Below are 25,339 nucleotides of genomic sequence, written 5' to 3' on the forward strand. Positions count from 1 at the left end.
TGTCCGTTTCCGGCCGCTCTCCTCTCGGAGATATTTCAGGCTCCTCTTAGCATTGGCGGGTTCAGTTTCAATCCCTGACCCGGATCAGACTCCCGAGGAAGTCTGACGCCGCCTTAAGCCGTATGAGGTCGCCACGGAACCGCGGATCGGGACTCAACACTCGCTTCGGCCCTTGGTCAGGTCGGAACCTTCCCGTTGTCCGTCTCAGTCACACACATTCACACAACGACTCCAGCCCATCGCCCTACATCCAGCACCTTAGAGTTGCAGCTTCGTTCCTCTTCCCTTGTGGTCTCACTAGTGCAACTCTGGGAGGTGATCAGGCTCCACTTCTGCCTCTTAGGGGGCAGGTCCACCAAAACGAACCCGGGTTCTTACCAGTCAGACGGGCGGCGCTCCTTAAGCTGGTTCCTGGGCCTCGGGTTCCGTTAGCGCACACAGGGCCCTCGCCCCGGCATGCTGGGATAGGCTAGTCCCCTACGGATCAAGAGGTCCGCTGGCGCCAGGTGAGGTCGCTTCTCCCGGCGCTCCGAGGCTAGTACCCTGGTGGCAAGGGAGGTGGCAATCCACCGTCTCCGAATCCCGGACGAGCCCCCAGGTAATGTTGCAGGATTCTAGCTCAGAGAGTCGTGACACCAAGACTTTTCTTTCCAGGAAGCAACTTTATTTTGCCGGCACCACTCAGTTGGGTTCGTACCCAAAAGAACTGAGCGGCCCACATCATATGGCATAGGGTTTTTTATGCACTTTCTATTTCTTTGTCTCCCATATATGGTAATACACATAAACATGTAGTCTGATTAAGTTGTTTCAGTTTACAAGAACATGGGGGATGTAGGCAGCTGGACTCATATCTAGGTGACCTTGAAGTCTTCTCTTCTCTCTTCTTCGATTTTTTTCTTTCTCCTTAGGGAGCGGTTCCTACCACAACCTGATTCCCGCTGCCTCTGCCCGCAGCCTCCAAGTGCCCACAGCCTCTCCCTGGCCCTACCTTCCTCCTCAAGAAGTGAGTGGCCGGAGCAGGCTTGGAAGGCTTATTCTAGCTCTAACAGTCATGATGTGGGCAGTGATCAAGTTCTGCATGACTCCTGGGTGGCAGATGGGTGAAAATGCCCTCACTCTACTGTAGAATTAGAAAATGCTGGCGCCTGGAGCCTGAATGACTCCTGGAATCCCTCTCCAGTCAGGACAGGCAGTCACAGCTCCACAGAGAGAACGGGGCGGGGGGGGGGGGGGGGAAGGGGGGGCGAATCCACGTTTTGTGTCCCGTGACCCAGTATGCTTTCCCTGGAAGAGATTTCCAAGTAAGAATACAGTGAGTGCAGACGTTTTGTGTCTGCCTGGAGGCCCTGAAGGAAGCTGCTAATGCCCGACTTCCCCTCTGTGTACATTGCCCTAAAGATGTCAGCAAGTCCTGCCTGTGGCTCCTCCACTCAAAGCAGCAGCCTGACGACGGCATTCCTTGTGTACATGCAAGTCTATTCGTTTTGTTCACCCAGCATTTGCCCTTATACTAATTTTATAAAGATTTCATTTATAAGATTATCTTCTTAAACCATAAAAACCCAAGTGGAAGTTTGAGAAGGTTTCCTACTTTCAGTCAGCAGCAAAGTTGAATTCCTCTAATTGTGAAGCTAAAATACGAGGGACTCATCCGTTGGCGTGCTGACCCCCTGTGAAATGGGGTGCTCAGATTAAGAGAATGTGGGGGCTGTGGGGAGCCCTGGAAGGACCACACACAGGCCTGAGGGGGTGACCAGCTGTGGGTCAACACATGAGGGGAAATGTGTGGAGATTCATACGCAGGCCTTAGAGGCCTCAGCTGGATGAAATTAGGAATAAAGTCCCAGCTCTTTTTACATCCATTGAGTGTGAATCAATCAGAAGCCTTCCTGAGTAAGTGAACAGAAAACTCAACGAAAGCAAAGGGAAAACATCAGATTAAGCAAAAACAGAAATTTCGAGTCTCATGTGGGCAGTGGATACTTGAATGGCTTGATCCTGGGATCAGACTATGAACTCTGCAGGATGGAGGCCTCATTCTCAGGCTGCCCTCAGAGGGACAAGATGGCTGCAGCAGCCCCATGCCTCATATAAATATTGGCTCTGACTGGGTTTTGTATCCATCCCGGAACCAATTACTGAAGGGATCCAGTCAACCAAGAACCAGCCCTGAAGCTGCAGAAGGGTTTAAATCTATTTCAACCACAGAAAGCAGATTCCCCAAGGACATTTAAAAGATTCTTGCATAAAAAGCTCTGTGTACCTCTTCTCCGAGTGAAGACTAAAAGAAACCCTCCCCCAACCCTTACTTTAGCTTATCTGAGCTTTTTCTATGTCTTTGGCAGCCAAAGTTAAAAATGAAAGTCTCCCAGACTTTTCTACAGTGTGAGGTATGCTCAGAGTTGGGTGAGTTTGAAGGGTGTTTATTTCTTCTTCCCTCGGTTTGCCTAATCCATAAAACTTTGCTCCAGAGGGGAAATATGTAGCTTTGTCTTTTTAATATACTTTCCTGTATATCTTTCCCCAAATGTTGAAGGATCAGAGAGCCCCAGGCTCTTGGACAAATAAAACCTTCATCCTAACACTTGGATGATGAGAATATGCAAAATCTCCAGGAGAGCAAAGCAAAAAATACCATCAGTGGTCATTTTATATCTGACAACTAATTAAAATGGGAAGAGGAAGCGGCTGCCCAACATGTGACTATAGGAAACGGGTGATGAGGTAATGAGCAGTAGCTGAATTAGAGCCGACAGCCTAGCCATGGCCTCTCTTCGGGCTGTACAGGAGGATGGAAAGTGCTGGCGGGGCTCTGCTAACGGTGACTGGAAACAAGCTTTCTGTGGGACTTGGTCATTTTTCTTCTTGGTCGCTCACTCCTCTCCCCTCCCAAACATCTGCCGGCTGCTCAGTGCTGCTCTTTCCTTCAGCTCTTACCGGGCAGGAAGTACAGCCCGCTCAGCAGATGCGTGTAACCACTGGCTAAAGAAAGGAGATGGGACTGGTCCTGAGGCACAGTTCTGGAAGTGGCTCTCTGTGTAACTTTGCTACCCAGTCACATCATTCTCGGGGTCAAGGGAGAGGAGCAGAGCAGACACGCACCCTTTTAGCACCTTCCTGGGAGGGGCGGTTGGCTGTCCCCGCCTGGCTGGTGCACCTGCTGCCTCAGACATCACCTGTGTCTTAGTTTGTGAGCTTTCAGGGGGCCGGGACCATGGCAGACTTGAAGGTCCTCACAAAGCACGGAGTTTGGCACTCCTCATTCATTCTCGTGTTCGTGGATTGTACGAATCTGTGCCAGACGCTGTGCTTGGGAAAGGGGAGAAAAGATGCACCAGAGCATCACTGCCTGGCACCACAGGGCCTGCAGGGGTGGGGGCAGGGGGCAGCGACCCGAGTCCTGGGATGGATTACATCTCTGGGCTTTGTGCTCACAGAGGACACCCTGTGTTTATGTTTGCTGGTGAACTTCTTCAGAGTGACTATATGCTGGGTTATCCATTCAGATCGCATGCCTAGATCAGAGAAGGTGTTCTGTATGTGCTCATTTATGGAATGACTGAATGAATGAATCACAGTGTGACCAGTGCTCTGAGAGAAATCTGAGGAGCTCTGGGAACACTTATGAGGACTGCCTAAGCTGGAGGTGGGCAAGTCATGGAAGGCTTCCTGGAGGAAGAGACAGCTGAGTAAGAAAGGATGAGTAGGATAGAAAAGGCCAAAGAGTAGACAAGGTACAAAGCAGTTTAACAGTGATGTGCTAGGGGTAGAGAGGCAGAGGGTAGACCAGTAAGACACCGAAATGGCACAGACAAGGAACTGACCACCTCTTATGGGGAGTGGGGGAGGGTGTTGGGTGAGGCAGTGGGATTTTGAAGGATGCAGAGGAAATCTGTCAGGGTGATAAGAGAAAGAAAGACACAGGCATGTTTTTTTGTTTTTTTGTTTTTTGTTTTTTTGTTTTTTTTAATTTCCCACTTGACCCTCCCTCCCACCTGGGCTTGACTGTTGCTTTCCTGACCATCCAGATCCAGCTAGAGCCTTCCTATTAGTTCCCATTGCAACGCCTCTTACCAGTGTGTGGCCTTTTGGGTCCTGTGATGTAATTGTTTGAGTGTTTTTCTGTCTTCCGTGCTGGACTGGGAGCTCTAGCAAACAGAGACCATTATTATCGTTTGCCGTTTTGACCCCACCATCTGGCATGGTTCTGGGGGAATGATGGGGCCTCAATAAATATTTTCTAAATGAAGTAATAAATTCAGGAAGAGAAGCGTGGAAGAAGTCTAAGCTGGCACGGCCTGGAGGAGGAATTATATCGGGAGAGAAAATGATAAGAGAGGACTTCGGAAAGATGATGAGAAATACTGGTGGCCAGGCCGCAAAGCTTGGAATTGATCTGTTCTGTGATGGGGAGTCACTTGGCCAGATGCATTTTAGGAAGCTCACTCTGGTCACAGTGGTCACAGCAGACAGTAAATTAGAGAGCACTGGAAATAGAAGCAAGGAGAGAGGCTGCACGGGACTCAAATGTCCTCGCTTTTACAGAAGATTAAATGTAACAATCAGTTAATCGCTCACTAACTGTGAGCCCAGTTCATCATACTGTGTGCAGAGACAGACAGCCTATACAGAACACATATGGCAGTTGTGAGTAAGTGAGGCTTGACCAAATTAGCAAAAGATGGGTAAAGGAAATACAAGAGGAAATGTGTCAGCCTAACAAATCGCAAAGTTTTAGAGATTGGGTAAAAAAAAAAAGTTTCTTGGAAAATACAGGCATGGGCAAATAAAAATGAGACAAATACGAACAAAATGGAAGTGAGGTGTAAAATTAATATTAAATGAACAAAGTAGAATTAAGGTGAAGAAAAGATAAGATCCAGTAATGAGCAGTGGTAATTGGTAGAGTGAGGTCCCTAAGAAGGAGCAAGGGAATAGGACCCAGAGGATCCATGGGGAAACAAGTCTTGCTTAGAAGGAAACCGCTTTCATGGTGACAGGAAGGTAAGGGGAGAGAATGAGTGTTATCTTAGTTCATGGTCCCTTAACTCAGGAGCCAGTGTTGAGTACACGCCATCTGAGGGGGAAGGAGATGGGGTGTCTGCATCCCAGAGGAAGTGTTCAGGCAGCTGGAGACCACGGAGAAATGGGCAGGACATCGATTGTGTCTGTGATGGGTAGGTTGCTGGATTTAGGAGCAAGAAGTAGAGGGAATTATAGTTTGTCTGCTTTTATGGTCTCTGTGAAGCAGGAAGTGTGAGTGATCTGCTGATGCTGGAAGAAGAAAAAGTGGGGCCTGAGGTTGAGAAAAGTAGAGCATCTTTGAAATCCAAACAGTGGAGAAAAATGATCCAAAAACAGAGCACTGATGGGCTCTATACATAGTTACTGTAGACCAAGAATTTACAATGCATCCGTCTCCGTATTCTTTGATTTTCTCTAGCACAGCTCAGCATCTTGGTCATGGGTGATGAGAGCCAGACAGTCAGATCGATCCATGTGGGGATTTTTGCTAGGCAGCTACAGTAAAGGAAAAGGGAGACAATGGAATTGAGAACAGGGTTAGAGAATCTTTTAAATACTCAATCACATCACTTAGCCACCCTAACCTTCCTGGTCAAGGAAGGAATTGAAGACAGAGTAGACTGGAAGAAAGTAAAGTGTTTAAGGACAGAGTGTGTGGGAGAAGGTAATTGTACAAGATTTGCAAGAATGAGAAATCCTAGCACATGGAGGCTAATCACCAGGTCTTTAATACGTGTATGTGGAATAGGATTGAGGTACACACCTCCGCTCAAGTTCTTTTGTGCCCAAATTCAGTTCTGTATCTCATGGCAGTTTCACAGTCTTCTGTTTCCACTCTAGCACTTTCTACCATTCCATCTAATAGTCACTGCATGTCATGCATACATTTTTTTAACTCATGTTTATACTTTGGAGTTTGCAATATCCAAGGTGTGCTAAACGTGTATAGTTTCTATGCCAGCGTAGCTTTAAGATGCCTTGGCATTTTAGTCGATGGATCAATGGTTTGTGTCAGCTTCCAGTTGTACCACTGAGCCATATGAGGAAGACCGCCGTTGTCGGTTACCTCTGCAGGGAACAGTGATGCAAAAAATTGAAAATGTGTTTATGTTTGTCTTTGGAATGAATTTTTTATTTCTGTTTGAATATGGGTTCCATAGGCACAAAAACCTGTTACAGGAAAATGGAGAGTTGTCTAGACCTAATAAAATATGCAGGGATGGGATCATAATCTAGTAGCACATCTCTGCCTAGGCTTCTCTTAAGCTTTTAGATCTCCATATTGAATTAATCATTCTACACGGCAGCAGTGGGAGAAATTCCGCCTTGACCCCATCAGACTGATGTGTCTCACTTGCACCCTGCTCTATCAGGATTGGTGGCCCTCCTCATCCTGTCCCAGAAAATGAGACTGCTGATGCTCTTTTTTATTTCACCCGGTTTTACTTCCTACTAAGCTATTTTTGCTACAGTCATTTACTGCCACTGGGATTTTTGCACAAGGTTAATAGTACTAATAAAATGAAGGGCAGAGCACCAAAAAGAGAATCTTGAAAGAATAGTCTGTAACCCTTTATTTGGTCAGGGCTAACAACTCAGCAAGACATTACAGTATTGCGTTTGGGGTCAAGGCCACTTTCAACCTTCTTTACTGAATTTTTCTCTACTCTCTGGACCCGGCACTTAATGTCATACTGGGATCCTGTAGAAGGATTGAGTCCATTCCAGTGCTGTCCCAACTGCTGCCTGGACCAGTTTTTGACTCCAACCACCATCACAGTCACATGAGAGCTTTTGAAAAATATCTGTGTCTGGGGTCTTCCTCAGATCAACTGAATCAGACTCTGTGGGGTAGAAAAGGGTATCAGCTCCCAAGTGGTCCTATTAATTAGGCCAGAGTTGAGTATCACTGACCAGGACAAGGAGCTCTAAACTCTACTCCTGAAGAGTTGAGGAGGCAACCTTGACTCACTGGCTGAGGTTTTTTTTTTTTTTTTTTTTTTTTTTTAATTTTTTAAGGTTTATTCATTTTTCAGAGACAGAACATGAGGGGGAGAGGGTCAGAGAGAGAGAGAGGGAGACACAGAATCTGAAGCAGGCTTCAGGCTCTGAGCTGTCATCCAGAGCCTGATGCGGGGCTCAAACTCACAGACTGTGAGATCATGACCTGCGCCGAAGTCAGACACTCAACCAACTGAGACATCCAGGCGCCCCTGGCTGAGTTATTTGCTCATCAGGTGGCTGGGTTTAAGAGGGAAGCTTTGAGGGGCACCTGGGTGGCTCAGTCAGTTAAGCGTCCAACTTTGGCTCAGGTCATGATCTCATAGTTCATGGGTTCAAGCCTCATGTCTGGCTCTGTGCTGACAGCTCAGAGCTTGGAGCCTGCTTTGGATTCTGTGTCTCCCTTTCCCTCTGCCCCTCCCCTCCTCATACCCTGTCTCTTTCTCTGTCTCTCAAAAATAAATATACTTTTTTAATAAATTAAGATGGAAGCTTTGACCACCTGAGAAATTTCACTTTCCAGGCAGTGTGCAGAAGGCATAGACCAAGAGCAGGCCATTTTGGTCTCCAGCTGCAAGAAGCAAGAGCCAAGTGTGGGGTTCGTTTTTCATTTAGCTTTGGCCTCCAGTTAAAATTCAAAAGTTTTGTGGCATTTTTTAATATTTTAGTCTATTCACCACTCCCCATGGGTTGCTTCAGAATAATCCAAAATAAATAATAAATTTTCCTAAGCTTTGTTAAGATGGGTATACTGTTAGAATTGATACATTCCAATGTTGACTTTGGCTTTCACTGTAGTCTCTGGAAAAGCCATTTATATTCTTATGGAACTTTTGGTGCTTCAAATATTATCTGTTCAGAAGATAAGAAGGGAGGTAACAGATAGTGAGTATGATTATCCTTTGTACACGTAGTACTGTACTAGACCCTTCATATATGTTGTTGAAATCATTAAGAGTATAGGCTGTGGAGCCAGAATGCCTTGGGCTTACATCCTGGCTGAGCTACTCCCAGCAAATAAACTCAGACCCCAGAGTGGTTGTGAGTTTCAAGTGACATGATGTCTATAAAGTGTGTAGCACAGTGGCTGGCACAATGCGAGTTCTCAAAAAAGCATGGACCAGCTTTGCCATCGTCTCACAGAGTTCTCACATCCATTTTAGAGACGGAGTGGGTGTCATCATTCATTTTAGAGATGAGCAAAATCTCCAAAGTCAACCTATTTATCCATGGACACACTTTAGGATTGTTGAAGACTAAGAGAAGTAATTTCAGGACCTGAAAGATAGTTAACCTGCAGAAGTGAGCTCTGTTCTGGGTGTAGAAGGGACAATGATGAATAAGATGGACAGATTCCCTCTTTGTGGAGAGTGGGCAGAGCTCTCCGCCAGCCTTCAGGAACCATGAGGCGCTATATGTACCAGATCTTTTGATAGCACATTCTTCACTGTGATTACGTATTCTTTCCTAGTTAATAGAGAGCTCTAATCCATAAGGTTCTTGACTAATCACAAAATAATCAAAGATGGAGAGTCACCAGGTGGATACTTTTGCTACCTCAGGAGTTTGTTCTGGGGACACTCTCCCTTGTTTCCTGAAACCAGGGCCCCTGATGCTAGTGGGAGGAGTAACAAGAGGCTCTCAGTGCTTTAAGAGGGCAAATACAGGTGTTACTCTGCCATGAGTCCCAGATCCATGCCAACCTCCTAGATTCCTTCTGGAATGTTCTTTCCTTCCTTCCTTCCTTCCTTCCTTCCTTCCTTCCTTCCTTCCTTCCTTCCTTCCTTCCTTCCTTCCTTCCTTCTTTCTTTATTTCTTTCTTTGGAATTTATATATAATATATATATTTTTTAATTTCTTGTTTAATTTACATCCAGGTTAGTTAGCATATGGTGCCACAGTGATTTCAGGAGTAGATTCCTTAATGCCCCTTACCCATTTAGCCCATCCCCTCTCCCACAACCCCTCCAGAAACCCTCTGTTTGTTCTCTATATTTAAGAGTCTCTTATGTTTTGTCCCCCTCCTGTTTTCATATTATTTTTACTTCCCTTCCCTTATGTTCATCTGCTTTGTATCTTAAATTCCTCGTATGAATGAAGTCATATGATATTTGTCTTTATCTGACTAATATTGCTTAGCATAATACCCTCCAGTTCCATCCATGTAGTTGCAAATGTCAAGATTTCATTCTTTTTGATTTCTGAGTAATATTCCATTGTAGATATATATACCACATCTTCTTTATCCATTCATCTGTCAATGGACATTTGGGCTCTTTCCATACTTTGGCTATTGTTGATAGTGCTGCTATAAACATTGGGGTGCATGTGCCCCTTCGAAGCAGCACACTTGTATCCCTTGGATAAATACCTAGCAGGGCAATTGCTGAGTCATATGGGTAGTTCTATTTTTAATTTTTTGAGGAACCTCCACACTGTTTTCTGAAGTGGCTGCACCAGTTTGCATGGAATATTATTTCTTGTACATGCTATTGTACTGGTTGGTGGATACCCACAGTACTAACTCACAAAGGCCATAGATGGAGTCATGTAGACTAATTTGTTTTCAAGCAATGAATTAGTGAAAAGATCAGGCAATAAAAAAATTATTGAAGATTTCTTCTAGGCTCTTCATTTCTTATCTGCTGTTCTTGAATTCATTTATTCATAGAACACTTACTAAGTCCCTCCCGTGCACTGTACCAGCTTTTGTATAGTCTCCACAGAGATAAGATTATGCCAAGGGTTAGTAGTTTTGAAAATGTCTCAAGAAGGCCTGCCTTTTGTGTTTGAGAATAATCCAAAAATCATAGACACAGAAATATCACTTTTATATGCTTTGATGTCTCTGGTTACCTAAATTTATAAATACTTTTTCGTACAGTACTTAAAGGAGTTTCCTTCCATTCCTGTAAAATTGGGACTATGTGTCTATACTGCCATCACCTCAATGCCAAAGGCAGGCTGGGACCATCAGTGTCTGGATTAGGCTTCCAGGAGCCGTTCTGGGCTTCTCTCATTTTCAGTATAGCATAATATACCATTTCAAAGCAGAAGGACTCTATGTAGAGTTTGGATTGACTGGGATCTCCTAAAGATTACAAATATACCAACATGCTTTTGGTTTATTATTGCTTCATTTTCTTCTTTAACATGACAAATTTCCATACATAACTTCTGAAAAGGGAAGGCATCTGTCACTCAGTTAGAAATAATGCATTAAAAAAACACCCATGTATAGCTCTATGGGAGATGCACAAATACCCCATCCATTCAATACAGCTATGAATTTCCCATTAGGAAAAGCATGTTACTGACTGGAAGAAAAAAAAAAAAGCTGAAATCATTAATAGTTGGTAACCATTAGGCGTAGACAAAGTAAGCTAATTTTTTATCTAAATCCATAAATCTATAGGGAAATACAAGAACTGGGTAAATATGACTGTAACAAGGTTGGGGACTTTTTAGTGTTTAGGTTTTTGCTATCTTATCCCTTATTTATTTCCTCAGTTTTAATTTCTCTATATTTCAAAAACTTCTTAGTCAAAAAATGTGTGAATCGTTTTGTATTCCTACTTTCATTAGTAATATTTAATACTACAAAATCATTAAACTGAGTCCAACAGGAAAGATTTGAAAAGACTATCACAAAATATTTTTTGTTCTTAATGTATTACCCTTATCTTGTTTTCACTAAAGCTTTCTTTGCCTTGTCATGGAATTAAAAATGTATTTCCTAGCATATCCTGATAGTCCTATGAACATTCTCCATGGTTTTTATGTATAGATACACCAGAGTTATTCAAAATTTTTACTGTTTGGAGAGACAAGAACTCACTAAACCATCAAAAAAAATCTATCCATGCACAAAGATAAAAAGATTAGACATAAACGTTTCAGAGATAGAAGAAAGTGTAAAGGAGATTACAACTTTCAGACTTCTTGACAGCAGTGTTTTCTAGACCGTTCTCATTTATAGTAACTTCTGTGGAAAGGCAAAAGATAAATAAAAATTAATTAAAAATGTATTTGAACGGGGGCACCTGGGTGGCTCAGTCAGTTAGGCGTCCGATTCTTGGTTTCCACTCAGGTCATGATCTCATGGTTTCATGAGTTTGAGCCCTGTGTGGGGCTCTGCACTGACAGTGTAGAGCCTGCTTGGGATTCTCTCTCTCCCTCTCTCTCTCTGCCCCTCCCCAACTCATGCTGTCTCTGTCTCTCTCAAAAATAAATAAGCTTTAAAAAATTTTTAAATATATATATATATTTGAATGTATACTATGTTCTAGGCCTTGTAAGTTCATGGAAAAAATTAAAAATTAAAAAAAGGACTTTTAATCCTAACAACAGATACCATTTTTAAAGAAGATATTGAGAATACTTTAATTTGTTGAAAAACAAAAAACCGCAATTGCCGTTTAGCTCTGGTGTCCCAGAGTAGATACCTGATTTTATTCTAATACTGTGTTATTTCACCTACCTTCACTACTCTACATTTCTTATAGGAGTTTTTCCATAGCAACAAAATGAATAAAGCATGTGAATGATGCATAGTGGTTGGTTATAAGCACCCTAGAAACTTCACTGTAAGAAATAATTTTCAGCATGTAATTATCAGTATATGAAAGTATGAGGGGGGCGCCTGGGTGGCTTAGTCGGTTAAGCGTCCGACTTTCGCTTGGGTCATGATCTCGCGGTTCGTGGGTTCGAGCCCCGCGTCGGGCTCTGTGCTGACTGCCAGCTCAGAGCCTGGAGCCTGTTTCGGTCTGTGACTCCCTCTCTCTCTGACCCTCCCCTGCTCACGCTCTCTCTGTCTCTCTCTCTCTCCTAGAAATAAATAAAACATTTAAAAAAAAAAAAAAGAAAGTATGAGGAATTTTAACTAAGAAACTTCATACAAAATACGAACAAAATATAAACACTGCCTCTCTTTCATGTTCAGGAAGTAGGAAAAGCTATAATTTGTTGAAATGCTTGTTTATGAATGGATTTCCCAGTGAAATAATAATGATTTTTAAAAACTGCTTCTGGTTATAAAAGTTTTGATATTCATTTCAATAGGCACAAAATTAAAACACAGGGAGAAAAAAATTTCATCTAAGAATCTTTTTGGCTTTATTTTCACTTTTCATAATAGGCTCAAGGTGCTAAATCAATTTGGGAGTCATAGCTACATAAGGAAATTCAAGGAGCTTAAGCCATGGATTTAAATTACCATGTATCACTAATTCTAACCCCTAAATGTGGAGAATGGGTTATTGTTTTCTGGTGGAAGACTGAGAGCAGTGAAATTTGATTCACAAGAGCCCCTGTTGAGTAATGTCAACCCCCACAATTCTGTTTTATAAGACAAAGCTGTCTCTTCTAATCTCCGCACCACCATCCTACATCCAATACTTCCATCGCTACTTCCTTGTCTTTAAACTTACTGATCAGATTCATGGGGAAACAAAACAAAATGGTTCCAGGTAGATTTGTCCTGAAACAAATCTTAAAACAAAATGGAGCTAGCAGTATCCCTGCACACTGAAGTACATAAAACTTTAAATCAAAGAAAGAAGGAAAATATCAAATATTTGTACCTTCTCAATAAGGACCATGAAGAACCTAATGTCAATCCCAGCCACATAACCCTCAAAACACCAAGCCTACACATAGGTATTAGATAAAGGTCCAGGGTTCGACTCTCCACAGGTTTTTCTGAGAGGCTCAGCCAGCCCCACCCCAACTTTGCTGACTCTAAGGCTGACTCCCTTTTGCCAATGCCTTGCCCACTGGTACCCCATGCCCCAGGATTCCTTCAAGGACAGGCACATCTCATTATTGCCCAGCCCTTAGCCTTGGCTCAGGGGTTCTTAAGGGTTTGAGGGCTTAAAGCCCAGAATGGTTCTATGCATGAGGTCCTATGGGAAGTCAAGTTAAAACCTGTCCTGAAGTTGAGTTGAGAGAATCTGGGAGCATGGAGGTGTCTCAGAAGACTGGGGGCAAGTGTATGCCATTCTTCAACCATAAACAAGGCAATCTGGGGGCAGAAACTGGTGTAAAGCATATCATAAGGAAGGTTGAGGGGAGGAGGCATTTGGCAGAGGGAAGAACATAGGAAGTTTCGTGAAAGGGTCGTGTTACAAGCATTTCAAGCAAACACTATGCATACGACTTTCTGGAGCAGAGTGGTAGGCTTGGTGGGGAGGTGTCATTATCAGAAAGCAGCTTGGAGCTGGCAGAGACCATGGCCTTGGAGATCCCACCACTAACCAACTGTGGAAAGACACAAATGGGAATACTATTTCCCATTTATAATACGGAAGCTGTCTGGAAGCCCGTTTTTATCCCACATGGTCTTTACCCTTTCCTTACCTAGTTTCATTGCTATTTCAAATTCTTTTATTAAAGTGCAGGTGTGAAAGCACCCCCCTCTTCTTCCTCCTGCCCCAAAGCTGGAGTGGTATTGCTGGTTCTTGCAAGAAGTAATCAAAGTAAAAAAGAAAAGGCTAAGTTGTTATCATGTTTGTTAACTCAGGCCAGATGCTCATTAGCAATACACTAGAAGCCAAAAATGAAAAACCAGGCTGCAGCTTGGATCCAAAAATAAGGGCCAGACTCTGTGGAAAACATCAACAGATGCAAACCAGAACAAGGAAGAACGTTTTGTCTGCACCCTTTGTAAAAGATAGAACCTTCAGCTGTGTCCCCGGCACCCAGACATAGAACCATATCTAGTTTATCTGTAGGGGCCACACAGGTATAAAGAAAAGGAAGAGATACTAATATCTCAATGTGAGAAGCATCTAGAACTGTGGATCTCAACCCTGGCTGCAACTGGAGTTACTGGAGGGTCTTCTAAAAATTCTGATGCCAAGGTCCTGTTCCCAGAGATTCTGACTTAACTGGTCTGGTAAGGGACCATTAAAAGCCACCCTTTTAAGTTCCCCAGGCTAGGGGCGTCTGGGTGGCTCGGTCAGTTACGCGTCCAACTATGGCTCAGGTCATGATCTCCCATCTCGTGAGTTCAAGCCCCGCATCGGCTCTGTGCTGACAGCGCAGAGCCTGAAGCCTGCTTCTGATTTTATGTCTCCTCTCTCTGTTCCTCTGCTGCTCACACTGTCTTTCTCTCTCTCTCTCAAAAATAAATAAACATTAAGAATATTTTTTTAAAAAATAAAGCTCCCCAGTCTATACAGATGTGCAGCCAGAGCTGAAGACCATGACCACTCATCCACGGTAGTGAGTGATGGAAACGACCAACATGCTGCACGTGGTCTTGAGTTAGACACTTTCTCACTAGGGCTGGAATGCATGTGCTTCCAAAATGTCTACTTACTGATTCAACAGATGATTATTAAGTACCTGTTGTGTGCAGCCTTCACTTCAATGGGTAGGGTTAAAAATTTTAAATTAAACTCGATCCTTGCCCTCAGGACAGTCAACGGGGAAGTCATATGAGAAAATAAAATGTGTAGCTGCAAAGCAATGTGGTCGGTACAGTAATAGCGGTTTGTTCAAAGGGATAGGAGAAGAGTGAATAGGGTGACTTCTTCTCCCCTCAAAGTCCAACCACAGAGGCATGAAATTATAGATGAAGGAAGCTGGAGGTCCCCAATTCTGTGTAAGGAAACTAGAAATCGAGAGATTGGGACTTTCTCAGGATCACAGACAGAATTAATGGACCAAGACCTAAAATACTCATTCTGACTCACCATAGGGTGTGTCAGGGAATGGTATCCTGCACACTGAATTCTGAGGCTGAAGAGCCAGTAGGATTTGGGCATGAGGACACAGGAAAGGGTTCTGTTCTCAGGAGACTCAGCCTGAAGCTCAGACAGGAAAGCACATGTTGGGTGATTCCTGGCCCTGATCTCAGGCGGTGGCCAATAGCTTGGTGCCCCCTCCTCCAACTCAGCACTGGTCCCAGGCTCGCATGGTTTCTTGCTTTCCAGTGCAATTTGGGGGGATGTTCCTCCCTCCGGCTCCACATATCTCAGGGAGTAATATTATTCAAATGAGATAGTAAACACATCAATTTTGCCCAGTGAGTTGTCTAAGTTCAATGAGATCTGGGTTTTGAATTTCTAATCTTAACTTTCTAGTGATAGAGTAATAACTCCATGTGCCTCTAGATTAAATACCCTTTGGCCATTTGGTCAGCCTTGACTACCTAGAGTTGACATGTGCTCTACTTGCAAAACAAGAATTGTGAAATCCATAATGAGAAGTGTTGAATTGGTTCTCCATTCTCCCCTTCCTCTGACCTTGGTGTTGTCCTTAAAATCTCACTTTCTCTCATACCCGACATCCTTTTAATCAGCAAATCCTACTGGCTGTCCTTCAAAGTCTCTCCAAAATTCAAGTACTTCTCCCATCCCTACTGCTACTACCTCAGACCCACAGTCATTGTCCTGTCTCACCTGGAACTCACAACAGCCTCCCAGTGGGCACTTGTGTTTCAGACTCAGCCTCGGAGGTGTGTCCTCCATTCTGTGGATTCTCCACTTCAAAGAATGTCAGACTCTGTCACTTCTATTGTTACTGGCCTGTTTAAGGTCCTGTCTATGACTGACATGACCCTACATGATCTATTCTCTATGACTCCTCCGACCTTACTTTTTCTTCTCTGACCACACTGGCCTCCTCACTGACCTTTAACAGGCAACCAAACCCCCTTCCCCATTATTCATCCTCAAACTGGAACACTCTGCCTCCAGACAGCTACGTGGGGAGCTCTTCCACTTTCTTTGTGTTTTTTCTCAAACGTCATTTTCCTTGCAAACTTTATCTGGCCACCCTATCTAAAATCCCAACACTACCCACTGACATTTCATATACTTTGTCCCTGCCTTATAAAAATGACTCTTTTTAAAAAATTCTTTTAATGTTTGTTTATTTTTGATAGAGACTGAGTGCAAACAGGGGAGGGGCACAGATAGAGGGAGACTCAGAATCCGAAATAGGCTCCAGGCTCCGAGCTGTCAGCACAGAGCCTGACGTGAGGCTCGAACTCACTAACTGTGAGATCATGACCTGGGCTGAAGTTGGACAGTTAACCCGACTGAGCCACCTGGGTGCTGCAAAAAATGACTCTCCTTAACACTCATCAGTAAACACTATATATATTTTGTTGCCTTATAAAAGTAATATTCATAAATAAGTACTACGTATTTTTTTATTATTTTGTCTTTCCTTGTAAATCTACTCCAGAAATAATTTTAGTTTTGCTCACTGTTGCATCCTGATCATTTAGGTACAATGCCTCGCACATGGAATACTCAATAAATACTAGCTAAATGAGAGAGAACAGAAAAATTACCCGTGACATAATAAATATTACAGTTGCATTTATACATTCCTGCTAGTTAAAAATCCGAACCGTAAGCAGGTCACACTGCAGTATAGAAAAGGAAGTCACCAAATCTATAACCTTAAAGTGATTCAAACACAAATTGAGGGGCATTCTACAAGTACTTGATTGGGACTCTTCAGAAACATCAAGGTCTTGAAAGACAAGGGAAGACTCAGGAACTGTCACACATCAGAGGAGACCAAGGAGACATGATGATGACCAAATGCAATGCTGGATCCTGTGTAGGATGCTGGGACAGGAAAAGACACTGAACCTCAGAAAGGGTCTACAGTTTAACTGTCCCAATATTAATATCCTGCTTGCAATGAGGGCACTAGGGTGATGTATACTGTAAAGGGAAGTAGCCTGCTTGAACAAACATTATTACATCTAAATGTCTCTTCCTGCTCAAGCAAGGAGGTTATTTAAATGATAAGCTTGTTTCCTGAATGAATAACAAGAGGCTATTACTCTGTAAACCACCAACAAAGCAACTAAGTAACCAAGATAGGGTGTGGGGGGAGGGGGGAGGGGCTTTGTGTGCACTCATGCACCCTGCATATGCAAAGGCAGTTTTCTTTTTTTACAGTTCAATAATTTTTCTATGCCATGGTAGCTGTATGCTCCGGATACAGATTTTCAAAGCATATGTTCCTTGGTGTATCAAGGAGTTTCATCAGAAGGCATAATAACAGTTCAAAGTTCTCTTTATACTCTGCGTTTAAAAGGTTAGAAATAACAAGTGTCAGTTTAGTAAAATTATCTTCTAAGTAACATCCCACTACTTTGAGATTTCACAGTGAAATCATCATACACCATTCTAGGTCTCAAGAAGTCATGTTCTCATTAGAGGCAGAAAAATGATTAAGAAACTTGTCACAGAGGGTTTCTGAGAATATTAACTAATAAAGCACCTTCTATTTTCTGGAGGGGAGCAGTAAAGACTAAAATCATACAAGCAGCCTTCTCCTTTCTGAAAGGCTGATGTTGGATATTTCCCCATCGGAAAGGAATGCACCCTATTCCTGAATGGTAGCTCTTAGTTGGGGGTGGCTGGTGAACTCTGCCTGCACTGAGTCACCCCCTCCTCACTGGAGGCCTTGCAGCCGGGGAGAAGGGCCTTTCTTTCCCCTTCTGCAGGAGGTGGCCTGGCTAGGTGGGCCCCCCAGGGTCAGGAAGAAACACATAAATCACCCAAGGACCAAAAGAGCTGCAGATAAGCATTACCTATGTTTCTACAAATCAAAACAAACATGTTTGTTTGATGGGAAACCATCTCAGTATTTTTTTTAGATTAACAACAAAGAGGCAATGTAGTCTAATTTCACCAAAATTTATCGACCATCCACTAACAACTCACTTCTAGTCTAGGGCTATGGGCGTATGAATGGAATAAAATCCTAATCCTCGGATAGCTTACTCCCTAGTAAAAGATGTAAAGGTTTGTAAGCAAATAACTATAAGATAAATGGGTAGGAAATGTCTGAAAGGCCAGGGAGGTAACATGCCTCAACAAAGTTAGCTGAATGTAAGAGTAACAAAGTCCCAGAAATAGAACCAAACTCTTTAGTTTTGTGAAGTTATAGTGTTGGCATGTAACTTCATGTAAGTATATATTTGATGCCCATATTCTATATTAAAATGTTTCTGAAAAAGGAAAACAATTACTGCTATTTTTTCATAATTCATGATTGCTTTGCTTTGAAATCAGAAGCCTGACATCTATTGTTTCTGAAACAAAATGTCAATCGGGCCCTATACCTTTTCACAATGATATATAGAATGTAGCCTTAAATACTTAAACTGGGAGTGGTAGGTAGTATTTTTCAGATTTCTTTTAGAATAAAGCTTCTCCTTACACGTAGGCTCTTTCAACATGGATCACATCTCTATAAATGATTCTTACCAGTAAGGTGATCTTCAAGATATGTGTACAAGCTCAGTTTTCAACATTACTGTATTCAGTCTTCAGTACCATTTCGTACTACTGCTCAAGAACTTGCAATCATAGCCCTTCATTTGCACTATCAAAAATTAACCAAGGAAGATAAGCTAAATAATGCTAGTTTCTTTTCATAAAGTTTGTAAGCCAGTATTCGATGGCCCAATTGTGGAGAATGAATTTCAAGCTAGTATTTTCATTTCTGGAAACTGATTTCAACATGGGAAAGTGGACCACATTATTCCTAAACAAATGAATTTCCCAAAGCCTCTATTTTGTTGGGCCTGAGTGAAGTCAACGAACATTTGTACAAATACTTGCAAATGCCCATGTAGAAAAATATTCAAAAGGCATAAATGGGTTATAATATCAGTAAGAAGCTTGCAACTTTGTGCCAGTCGATGACGTGAACAGTTAAAAGAAATCTCTTTCAGTATCACAGCACAAGTAAGCCGGCAAATGTATCATCCAAACACTGACCTGATTTTGCTCGAAGATATGGAAGACTAATTACTTGTCCCATTTCAGCTTTGTAGCCCAAAGCAATTCCTAATGAGTGCTGAAATTAATGGACGTATGTATAGTGTCCCTTCGTAATAGTGCCACCTCCAATCTGTTGCTTGATAGACCCAACATCAGCCCTCCTCTCTGGGAAAGCCTAGTCTGCAGTAACACTCATAACTCAGACTATACCTCCGATGGACTGAGATCTTTCTCATCACGACATAATGATGTTGTGATGTTTTGCCTTTCAGGGACTCCTTCTCTGAAAGTTCTCTGATCCCTCCAAAATTCTCCCTACATCACAATAAATACAGCTAATGGTCTGCTCTTATTTACATCCGTGTTCTCATTTGCTGCAGTAGAAAGTATCACCAGTGATTGAACTTATCCTGAAAGTTCTCTACCATATTTTTAACATGCTGAGCTACAATGTTTCTGGTTACGCTAACGTTTGCAAATGCTTGTTTATGCTCTGGACACATAATTTCTGCTGCATTCAAAAGAAACTCTTATAAAAGCATTTGTCTGTAAAAAGGTTTTGATGCCCAGGCAATTTTTTCTTTAATAGAGAACTACATTTCACAGGAGATCGCTGATTTTCTTCTCATTGAAAAACACACGCGACTGTTTCTTCAGTCCATTAAGTTTTTCAGTGCCCATCTTTTCTGTACCTCCGTCATGGCTGGTTTTATTACAGTGCCTTAAGTTGTCATTTTTCTGGGCGCACATTCTCTGTTTGGATATCCTTCCCATTCAACCCCTCCAACCCCCACAAAAAGTGTGCTCCTATCTTTCTTTTTTTATACTCAATTCTCTTTTTTAGGAGATGCACAAGCTCATCTTTTTCTTAATTTTGCAGGACGAAAAATAGCAGTAAATGTGTAGTAGTAAATAACTGCTATTGGATTCCAGTGTTGGATCCAAAGGAAGGTGCATGGGCGCTCACTACCTAGGCAGGGCGTAACCCTTACACACAGGGCACTGCCTCTTCGGTTCAGGGCATGTCTGCCTTGTGGGGACACTAGTCCTCTGTTGTTAAGAGAAGCTGAAGTCAGACACTTTAAAGGGAAATTTTCTAAGTAGCTGAATGATGGTAACTTATTCAAAATGCATTAAAATACCAAGCAGGTCAACATCATTCTAGCCTGGCAAAACAAGTCTGCAAGCATTTGGAACCTCTGGGGATGGAGAGTGGGACAGGAAAATAATTTGTATCCTACTTTTGCTATGGCCCCTGAGAATAAAGAAAAGGTACAATTATATCAACGTGTTTCTGTGGAGTGTGGAATCCAAATGCTATAATTAATCTGGAAGTGTTCTCATTAGGCCGTGAGATACTGTGAAAAGGATGTCCTTCTTGAAGCCAGGCCTGTTTGGGGAATCCCGTATTTCATTTACTGGGTTGGCTGATGTTAGACTCCTCATCTGGAAGTAGGGATAATACAATGACTTTGTAAGTTGATGAAATGATTAGAGATCAAAGTATACACATTTCTCGGCTTACTGTGGGCATGTGTAAGGTGTGAGCATGGGAGCCATGACTGTTAGGAAATGCAGAACCTAAGATTCCAGACACAGGTCTTTGCCTGCCCCACACATACTGCTTGTGCCCTGGCTCTCACTCTTGCCACCCTGCCTCTCTGTGTCGCGTCTCCTCACTCTGCTGAGTGGCCCACCACAGCTGGTCAGCACACGCTGATGCTTCCACCCTCTAGCCTTCCCCAGGAATGGCTGTTCCTTCCTTCGTCATTCAGTTACCTCCTGTGCAGCTCAACCAAAATGTCGCCTCTTCCAAGAAGTCTTCTTTGACTGCCCCCTCCTACCAGTCCAGTAGAGCACTCCCTCCCTTACTGCCTTGTGTTTGCCTCTGTCTAGCCTTGTGCTATTATAAACTGTGAACTCCTGAGAGGGAGGAACTAGGCTGATCACCTCACCGTCCCCAGCAGTGGGTGCAGTGGGTGCAATGCCTTTGCCAGGCATGCAGTTTGGGCTAAAAACCAAAAAAATGGATCAAAAAAGGATGGTTGTGGTGACTGTAGACTTGCATCTGGAGAGCCCCCTCAGTCTGCTTCCTTCTTGCTTCTAAATCCAAATCTTTGGCTGCTGCTGCTGCCTCTCTCTGCCTGCCTTCCCAAACCTCACTCCAGCTCTTGCCTCCATCCCCAAACCAATGGAGATGTCCACTCTGGAGCAATAGGTTCAGTAAAACAGAGAAGGGGCTTAAGTGTCACCTCCTGGGGCTTGAAAGCAGGGACAGGAAGAGCATCTGAGAGGATGCCTTTTGAAAAGTAATAGGGAATCCAAAACAGTCCCTTGATGGAGGTTAAGAAGGGAAGAACCATACTGCAAGGTCTTACCTTCACGTTAGGAAATGGTGGCCTCATGTGCCTTTGCCCTTGTACCTTCCCAACTGATGGCTTCCGCAAAAATGTACGTGTAGCCAAAACGGGCTTCGTTACGCTGCACTCCTGCACACTAGTGATGATGGTCCTATCGCAGAAGGAAAATCATTTTGCAGGACAGGTCTGCCATAGTGTAGATGGGGCTGTTGAGTGAAGAAAGGGATCCCTTCCTCCTGAGGGATGCAGACCCTGCCGGGGTATTTCCCAAGGGGAGGAGGGTGGTTGGACTTCCTCCAGACACCCCACGTGCCTTTTATCCAGATACCTTTGTGAACAACCAATTGAAAAAAAAAAAAAAAGTGTTTTTTTTTTCTTGTTGCAAGAAAAAGTGTTTCCTCTTACATAATACTAAAAAAAACGTAGGGTGCATTGGATCGCTCGGTCGGTTAAGTGTCTGACTCTTGGTTCTGGCTCAAGTCATGATCTCACAGTTCATGGGTTTGAGACCCACATCAAGCTGTGTGCTGATGGTGTGGAGCCTGCTTGGGATTCTCTCTCTCCCTCTCTCTCTCTGCCACTTCTCCACTTGCTTTGTCTCTCTTAAAATAAATAAAGGTAAAAAAATTAAAAAGAAAAATGATTATGAATAATGTGCAAATATTTATTTTCTAGGAACATGGGTGACATTTGGAGGTCAAATTTCAGATGAGGTAAGTTACTTTTGACTTCCATTTTGCTGCTCAAAGAAAATGTAAAGCTGTACAGTGGGAGCATTCTTCCTGGGGTTCTGGCATTTTATAAGGGTAGTGTTTTAATCATGGGAAATGGTTAAGACTGAATCAAAGATTATTTTCAGTTTTCTCTTCTTGTATTTTTCACATTTAGACTATTAATAGCCCGTGGGGCTGTCAATCTATTATATGCGCAGGCTCAAATGTTAGAGAATAAACCAGTTTGGATCTAATATTTAGTAGCTTTATGGAAAGATTTCATTGCTGATGTGTGTGTGTTTTAGCTCCACCTACCATGACCAACTGGTCCTAGTTTGCAGGGACTTTCATTTTTAGTGTGGGATCTCTCAGTCCTGGACAAAGAAAGATAGTTGGTCACCTTGGCTTGGATAAGTTAATCCCACCTCTCTGAGCCTCAGTCCCTATGATGTAAAATGGGATGAAAAAGTTTACATTGGTGGTCTGTTGAAAGGACTAACCATGTTATAACCATCTTATACACATGAGATATTTATATAGCCCTTCGACTCGTAGGGACAGATACTCAGTAATGGCAGCTATAATAGTTTATTTACTGTAAAGTTCCTCTAAATCTTGGTTTATACATTCAGTGCTTACCAAAGTGATATTCTTATCATCCCCTTTAAGGAATATCTTCCTGACATAAGTGAGTCATGCAGGCATTGAGCAGCAATGATCTCCCCCAAGGACACTGTCCTCAAGTCCCTCCGATCCCTTTTTTGCCTACTTGCAGCACCACTGAGGAGTATGGGATAGCATGTCTGAGTGGATACGCTCGGTGGGATCCAGCCCACTCTGCCACCAGATTTACTAACGTTTACTAACAGTTGCCACATCTTTAAAACGCAGGTGAGAGCCCTTCTCGGCAGGATTGTGATTAAGATTAATGAGATGATGCCCATGGGTGCTTAGCCCAATGCCTGGCCCAGAACCAACTCTTTATAAAGGTAGCTCTTACTATCATTCCTAAGGAGAAGCGTGGGAGAACAGAGGGTCTTTCCCACAGCTCCCAAGGTCACCGGTGTTTTTTAAACAGATCCTGGGTGGCAAGGGGCAGAGTCTTATCTGTGCATTCTCATCTGCCTGAATGCCTGTCCCCAGGATTGGGCCTAGGTCGCCACCGAGCGCTGGTCCCGTGGGGGATTCTTTGGAAGGTAGACTGCACTGGAGATGACCATACAGAACAGTTATTAGAAAATTGGGCCATGATGCAGCCTCAACAACGACCACACCTGACCCCACAGGGTGCCCCACGGCTGAGATGGCCCTGCAAAGTTGTCCCAGGTTGGGACAAGAGAACTGAGTATTTATATCTTTCGTTTGATTGGTCATTGGAGGGAGGCCGCCCTGGGAAGCAGGTCTCACCTTGGGCCAGGTAGCCGTGTTTAGCCAAGTGCCTTTTCCAGAGAGAACCGACAGCTGCAGGCCATCTGATGGCAGCCCTCCCAGCAGCGAGGGGCAGAAGTGCTTCCGTTCTGAAGGAGGATCTGGGTGGCCACCATGGGGTTCATCACGGGGCCCTCTGCCTGGCATCAGGTAGGGTGTGTGCGGGAGGCACAGAGGCAAGTCCACAAATACTGAAAAAGTGGCCACAGACTCAAGTCAGATACAAAGCAGGTGACAAGTAGGGGAGGGATCCAGCACGTGCACCACCTTCTACCACCCGTTGCGGTACTCGGAAAGAGAAACAGACAAAAATAGCTTTGTTTTAGGAGCAGACGGCCCCGCTGGTAAAGGCACCGTTCCCCCTGTCAGGTCTGCCCCCCCCCCCCCCCACACACACACAACATCTGCTCTCTGCTGCCATGAGCCCAGCTTGCCCAGAGTGTGCTAGGCTGGCCTCTGAAATACATCATCTCAAAACGACAGCTCCAAAAACTGTACAATAAAGCTGTCGTGAGTGGCTGCAGAGGCTCTCACCTCAGACGCAGACCAGACAAATGGCTACTGTCCTCCCAGAGAACAGCTGTGACTTCCCTCAGGTCCCCGCAGAGAGAAGGCCAGCAAGGAGAACGCAGGAAGGTATGGGGAGACCACAGTCCCGCCAGCAGCTGACTTGCCTGAGCTCAGCCATTTCCATGAGGGAAATAAACAGGCCAATAGCAATGAATTCACCTTGCTGAGTTTTCTGCCTTCTCTCTGCTTCACATGAGCTCAGCACAAAGCAGGTACAAATTTTGAATCCCAGGATGACCACGTTGTGATGTGCCGAGTGACATAACCATGAGTCCTGCCTCAAGAGGTGATGACGTCCCCATTACTGGGAGAATCCAACTGTGTATATATATATTTTTAAATGTTATATTTATTTCTGAGACAGAGAGAAATAACATGAGCAGGGGAGGGTCAGAGAGAGAGGGAGGCACAGAATCTGAAACAGGCTCCGGGCTCTGAGCTGGCTGTCAACACAGAGCCCGACGTGGGGCTTGAACCCACAAACCGTGAGATCATGACCTGAGCCGAGGTCAGACACTTAACCGACTGAGCCACCCAGGCACCCCAATCCAACTGTATATTAAATAGCCACTGGACAGGGATATTATCAAAAGGACCCAAATACCCCAATAGATAACTCCATGAGGTATCCCCCAAAGATGATTGGCTTCATTGTAAAACCAAGAGAGATGTTACTCATATAAATAATACCTGATAGCGCTCAGTTTTCAGAATTTTACTTAGATTTTCTTACCTATAAGGTAGTTAAGAGTTCCTTGTATTGTAGGTAACAATGAACCAAGTCAAATTGGTTTAACCACTATGGGAAAAGTTACCTTGATTTTCATTCTAGGAGTGTAGACATAGGGCAGGCTTCAGGGCGGACTCCATCAGTGTAGACTCCATCCGTGGCCTCATTGTGCTTCCCAGGGGGTCCCATGGCCCCGTGTTCCTTTGTATAGCGATCTCCTCCTCAGGTAGTTAAGATGGCTGTAGAAATTCTAAGCCTTACTCAGAACAGCAACTCTAGGGAAAGGGTGTTCTTCTAGAAACTGTGGGAACAGGGAAAGATGTTGCCAGAGGCCTCAGCATATCTGTCCCTGCATCTCATTGGCCCAGAGGTGTCACATGACCTTCCCTGAACCACTTATTCTCAGGCCCGCCATGCCACAATGGAAGAAAGGTGTCCACTTCTACTGAGCCCTGTTGGCTACCTGGAGAACATGAACAGAATCATCCTCATTTTGCAGATGAAAACGCTGAAATACAAAGAGGTCAAGGGTTTTGCATTTATCCAGTAAGTGGTACACTCAAGGACAGAAAACAGTCTTGTGAAGTCAGTGACTTCATTATTTCACATTTGGGTCTTTAGCTTTTATGGTTGGGAAACATTTTGGCCATTACTTAGTCCAACTTTCCATCCAGGATTCCCTACCTTAAAATGTCGCTCTAGATAATATTATGCCTCTTTCCCAATAATAATCCACTAGTAGGTGGT

The 25,339-nt window shown here is 43.6% G+C and overlaps 1 protein-coding gene across 1 annotated transcript in view; it reads left to right on the forward strand.

Annotated features, from left to right (window-relative positions):
* KCNAB1 (potassium voltage-gated channel subfamily A member regulatory beta subunit 1) overlaps positions 1-25,339 on the forward strand; it is a 190,908-nt gene that overhangs the window by 80,781 nt on the left and 84,788 nt on the right. The window contains exon 5 of the mRNA XM_039236026.1: positions 21,827-21,864. Coding sequence (XP_039091957.1) covers positions 21,827-21,864 — 38 coding nt within the window. The remainder of the gene's footprint in view (positions 1-21,826; positions 21,865-25,339) is intronic.

The sequence above is a fragment of the Hyaena hyaena genome, unplaced genomic scaffold (genome assembly GCF_003009895.1).
Source record: "Hyaena hyaena isolate Hyena2069 unplaced genomic scaffold, ASM300989v1 scaffold_105, whole genome shotgun sequence".
NCBI lineage: Eukaryota > Metazoa > Chordata > Mammalia > Carnivora > Hyaenidae > Hyaena > Hyaena hyaena.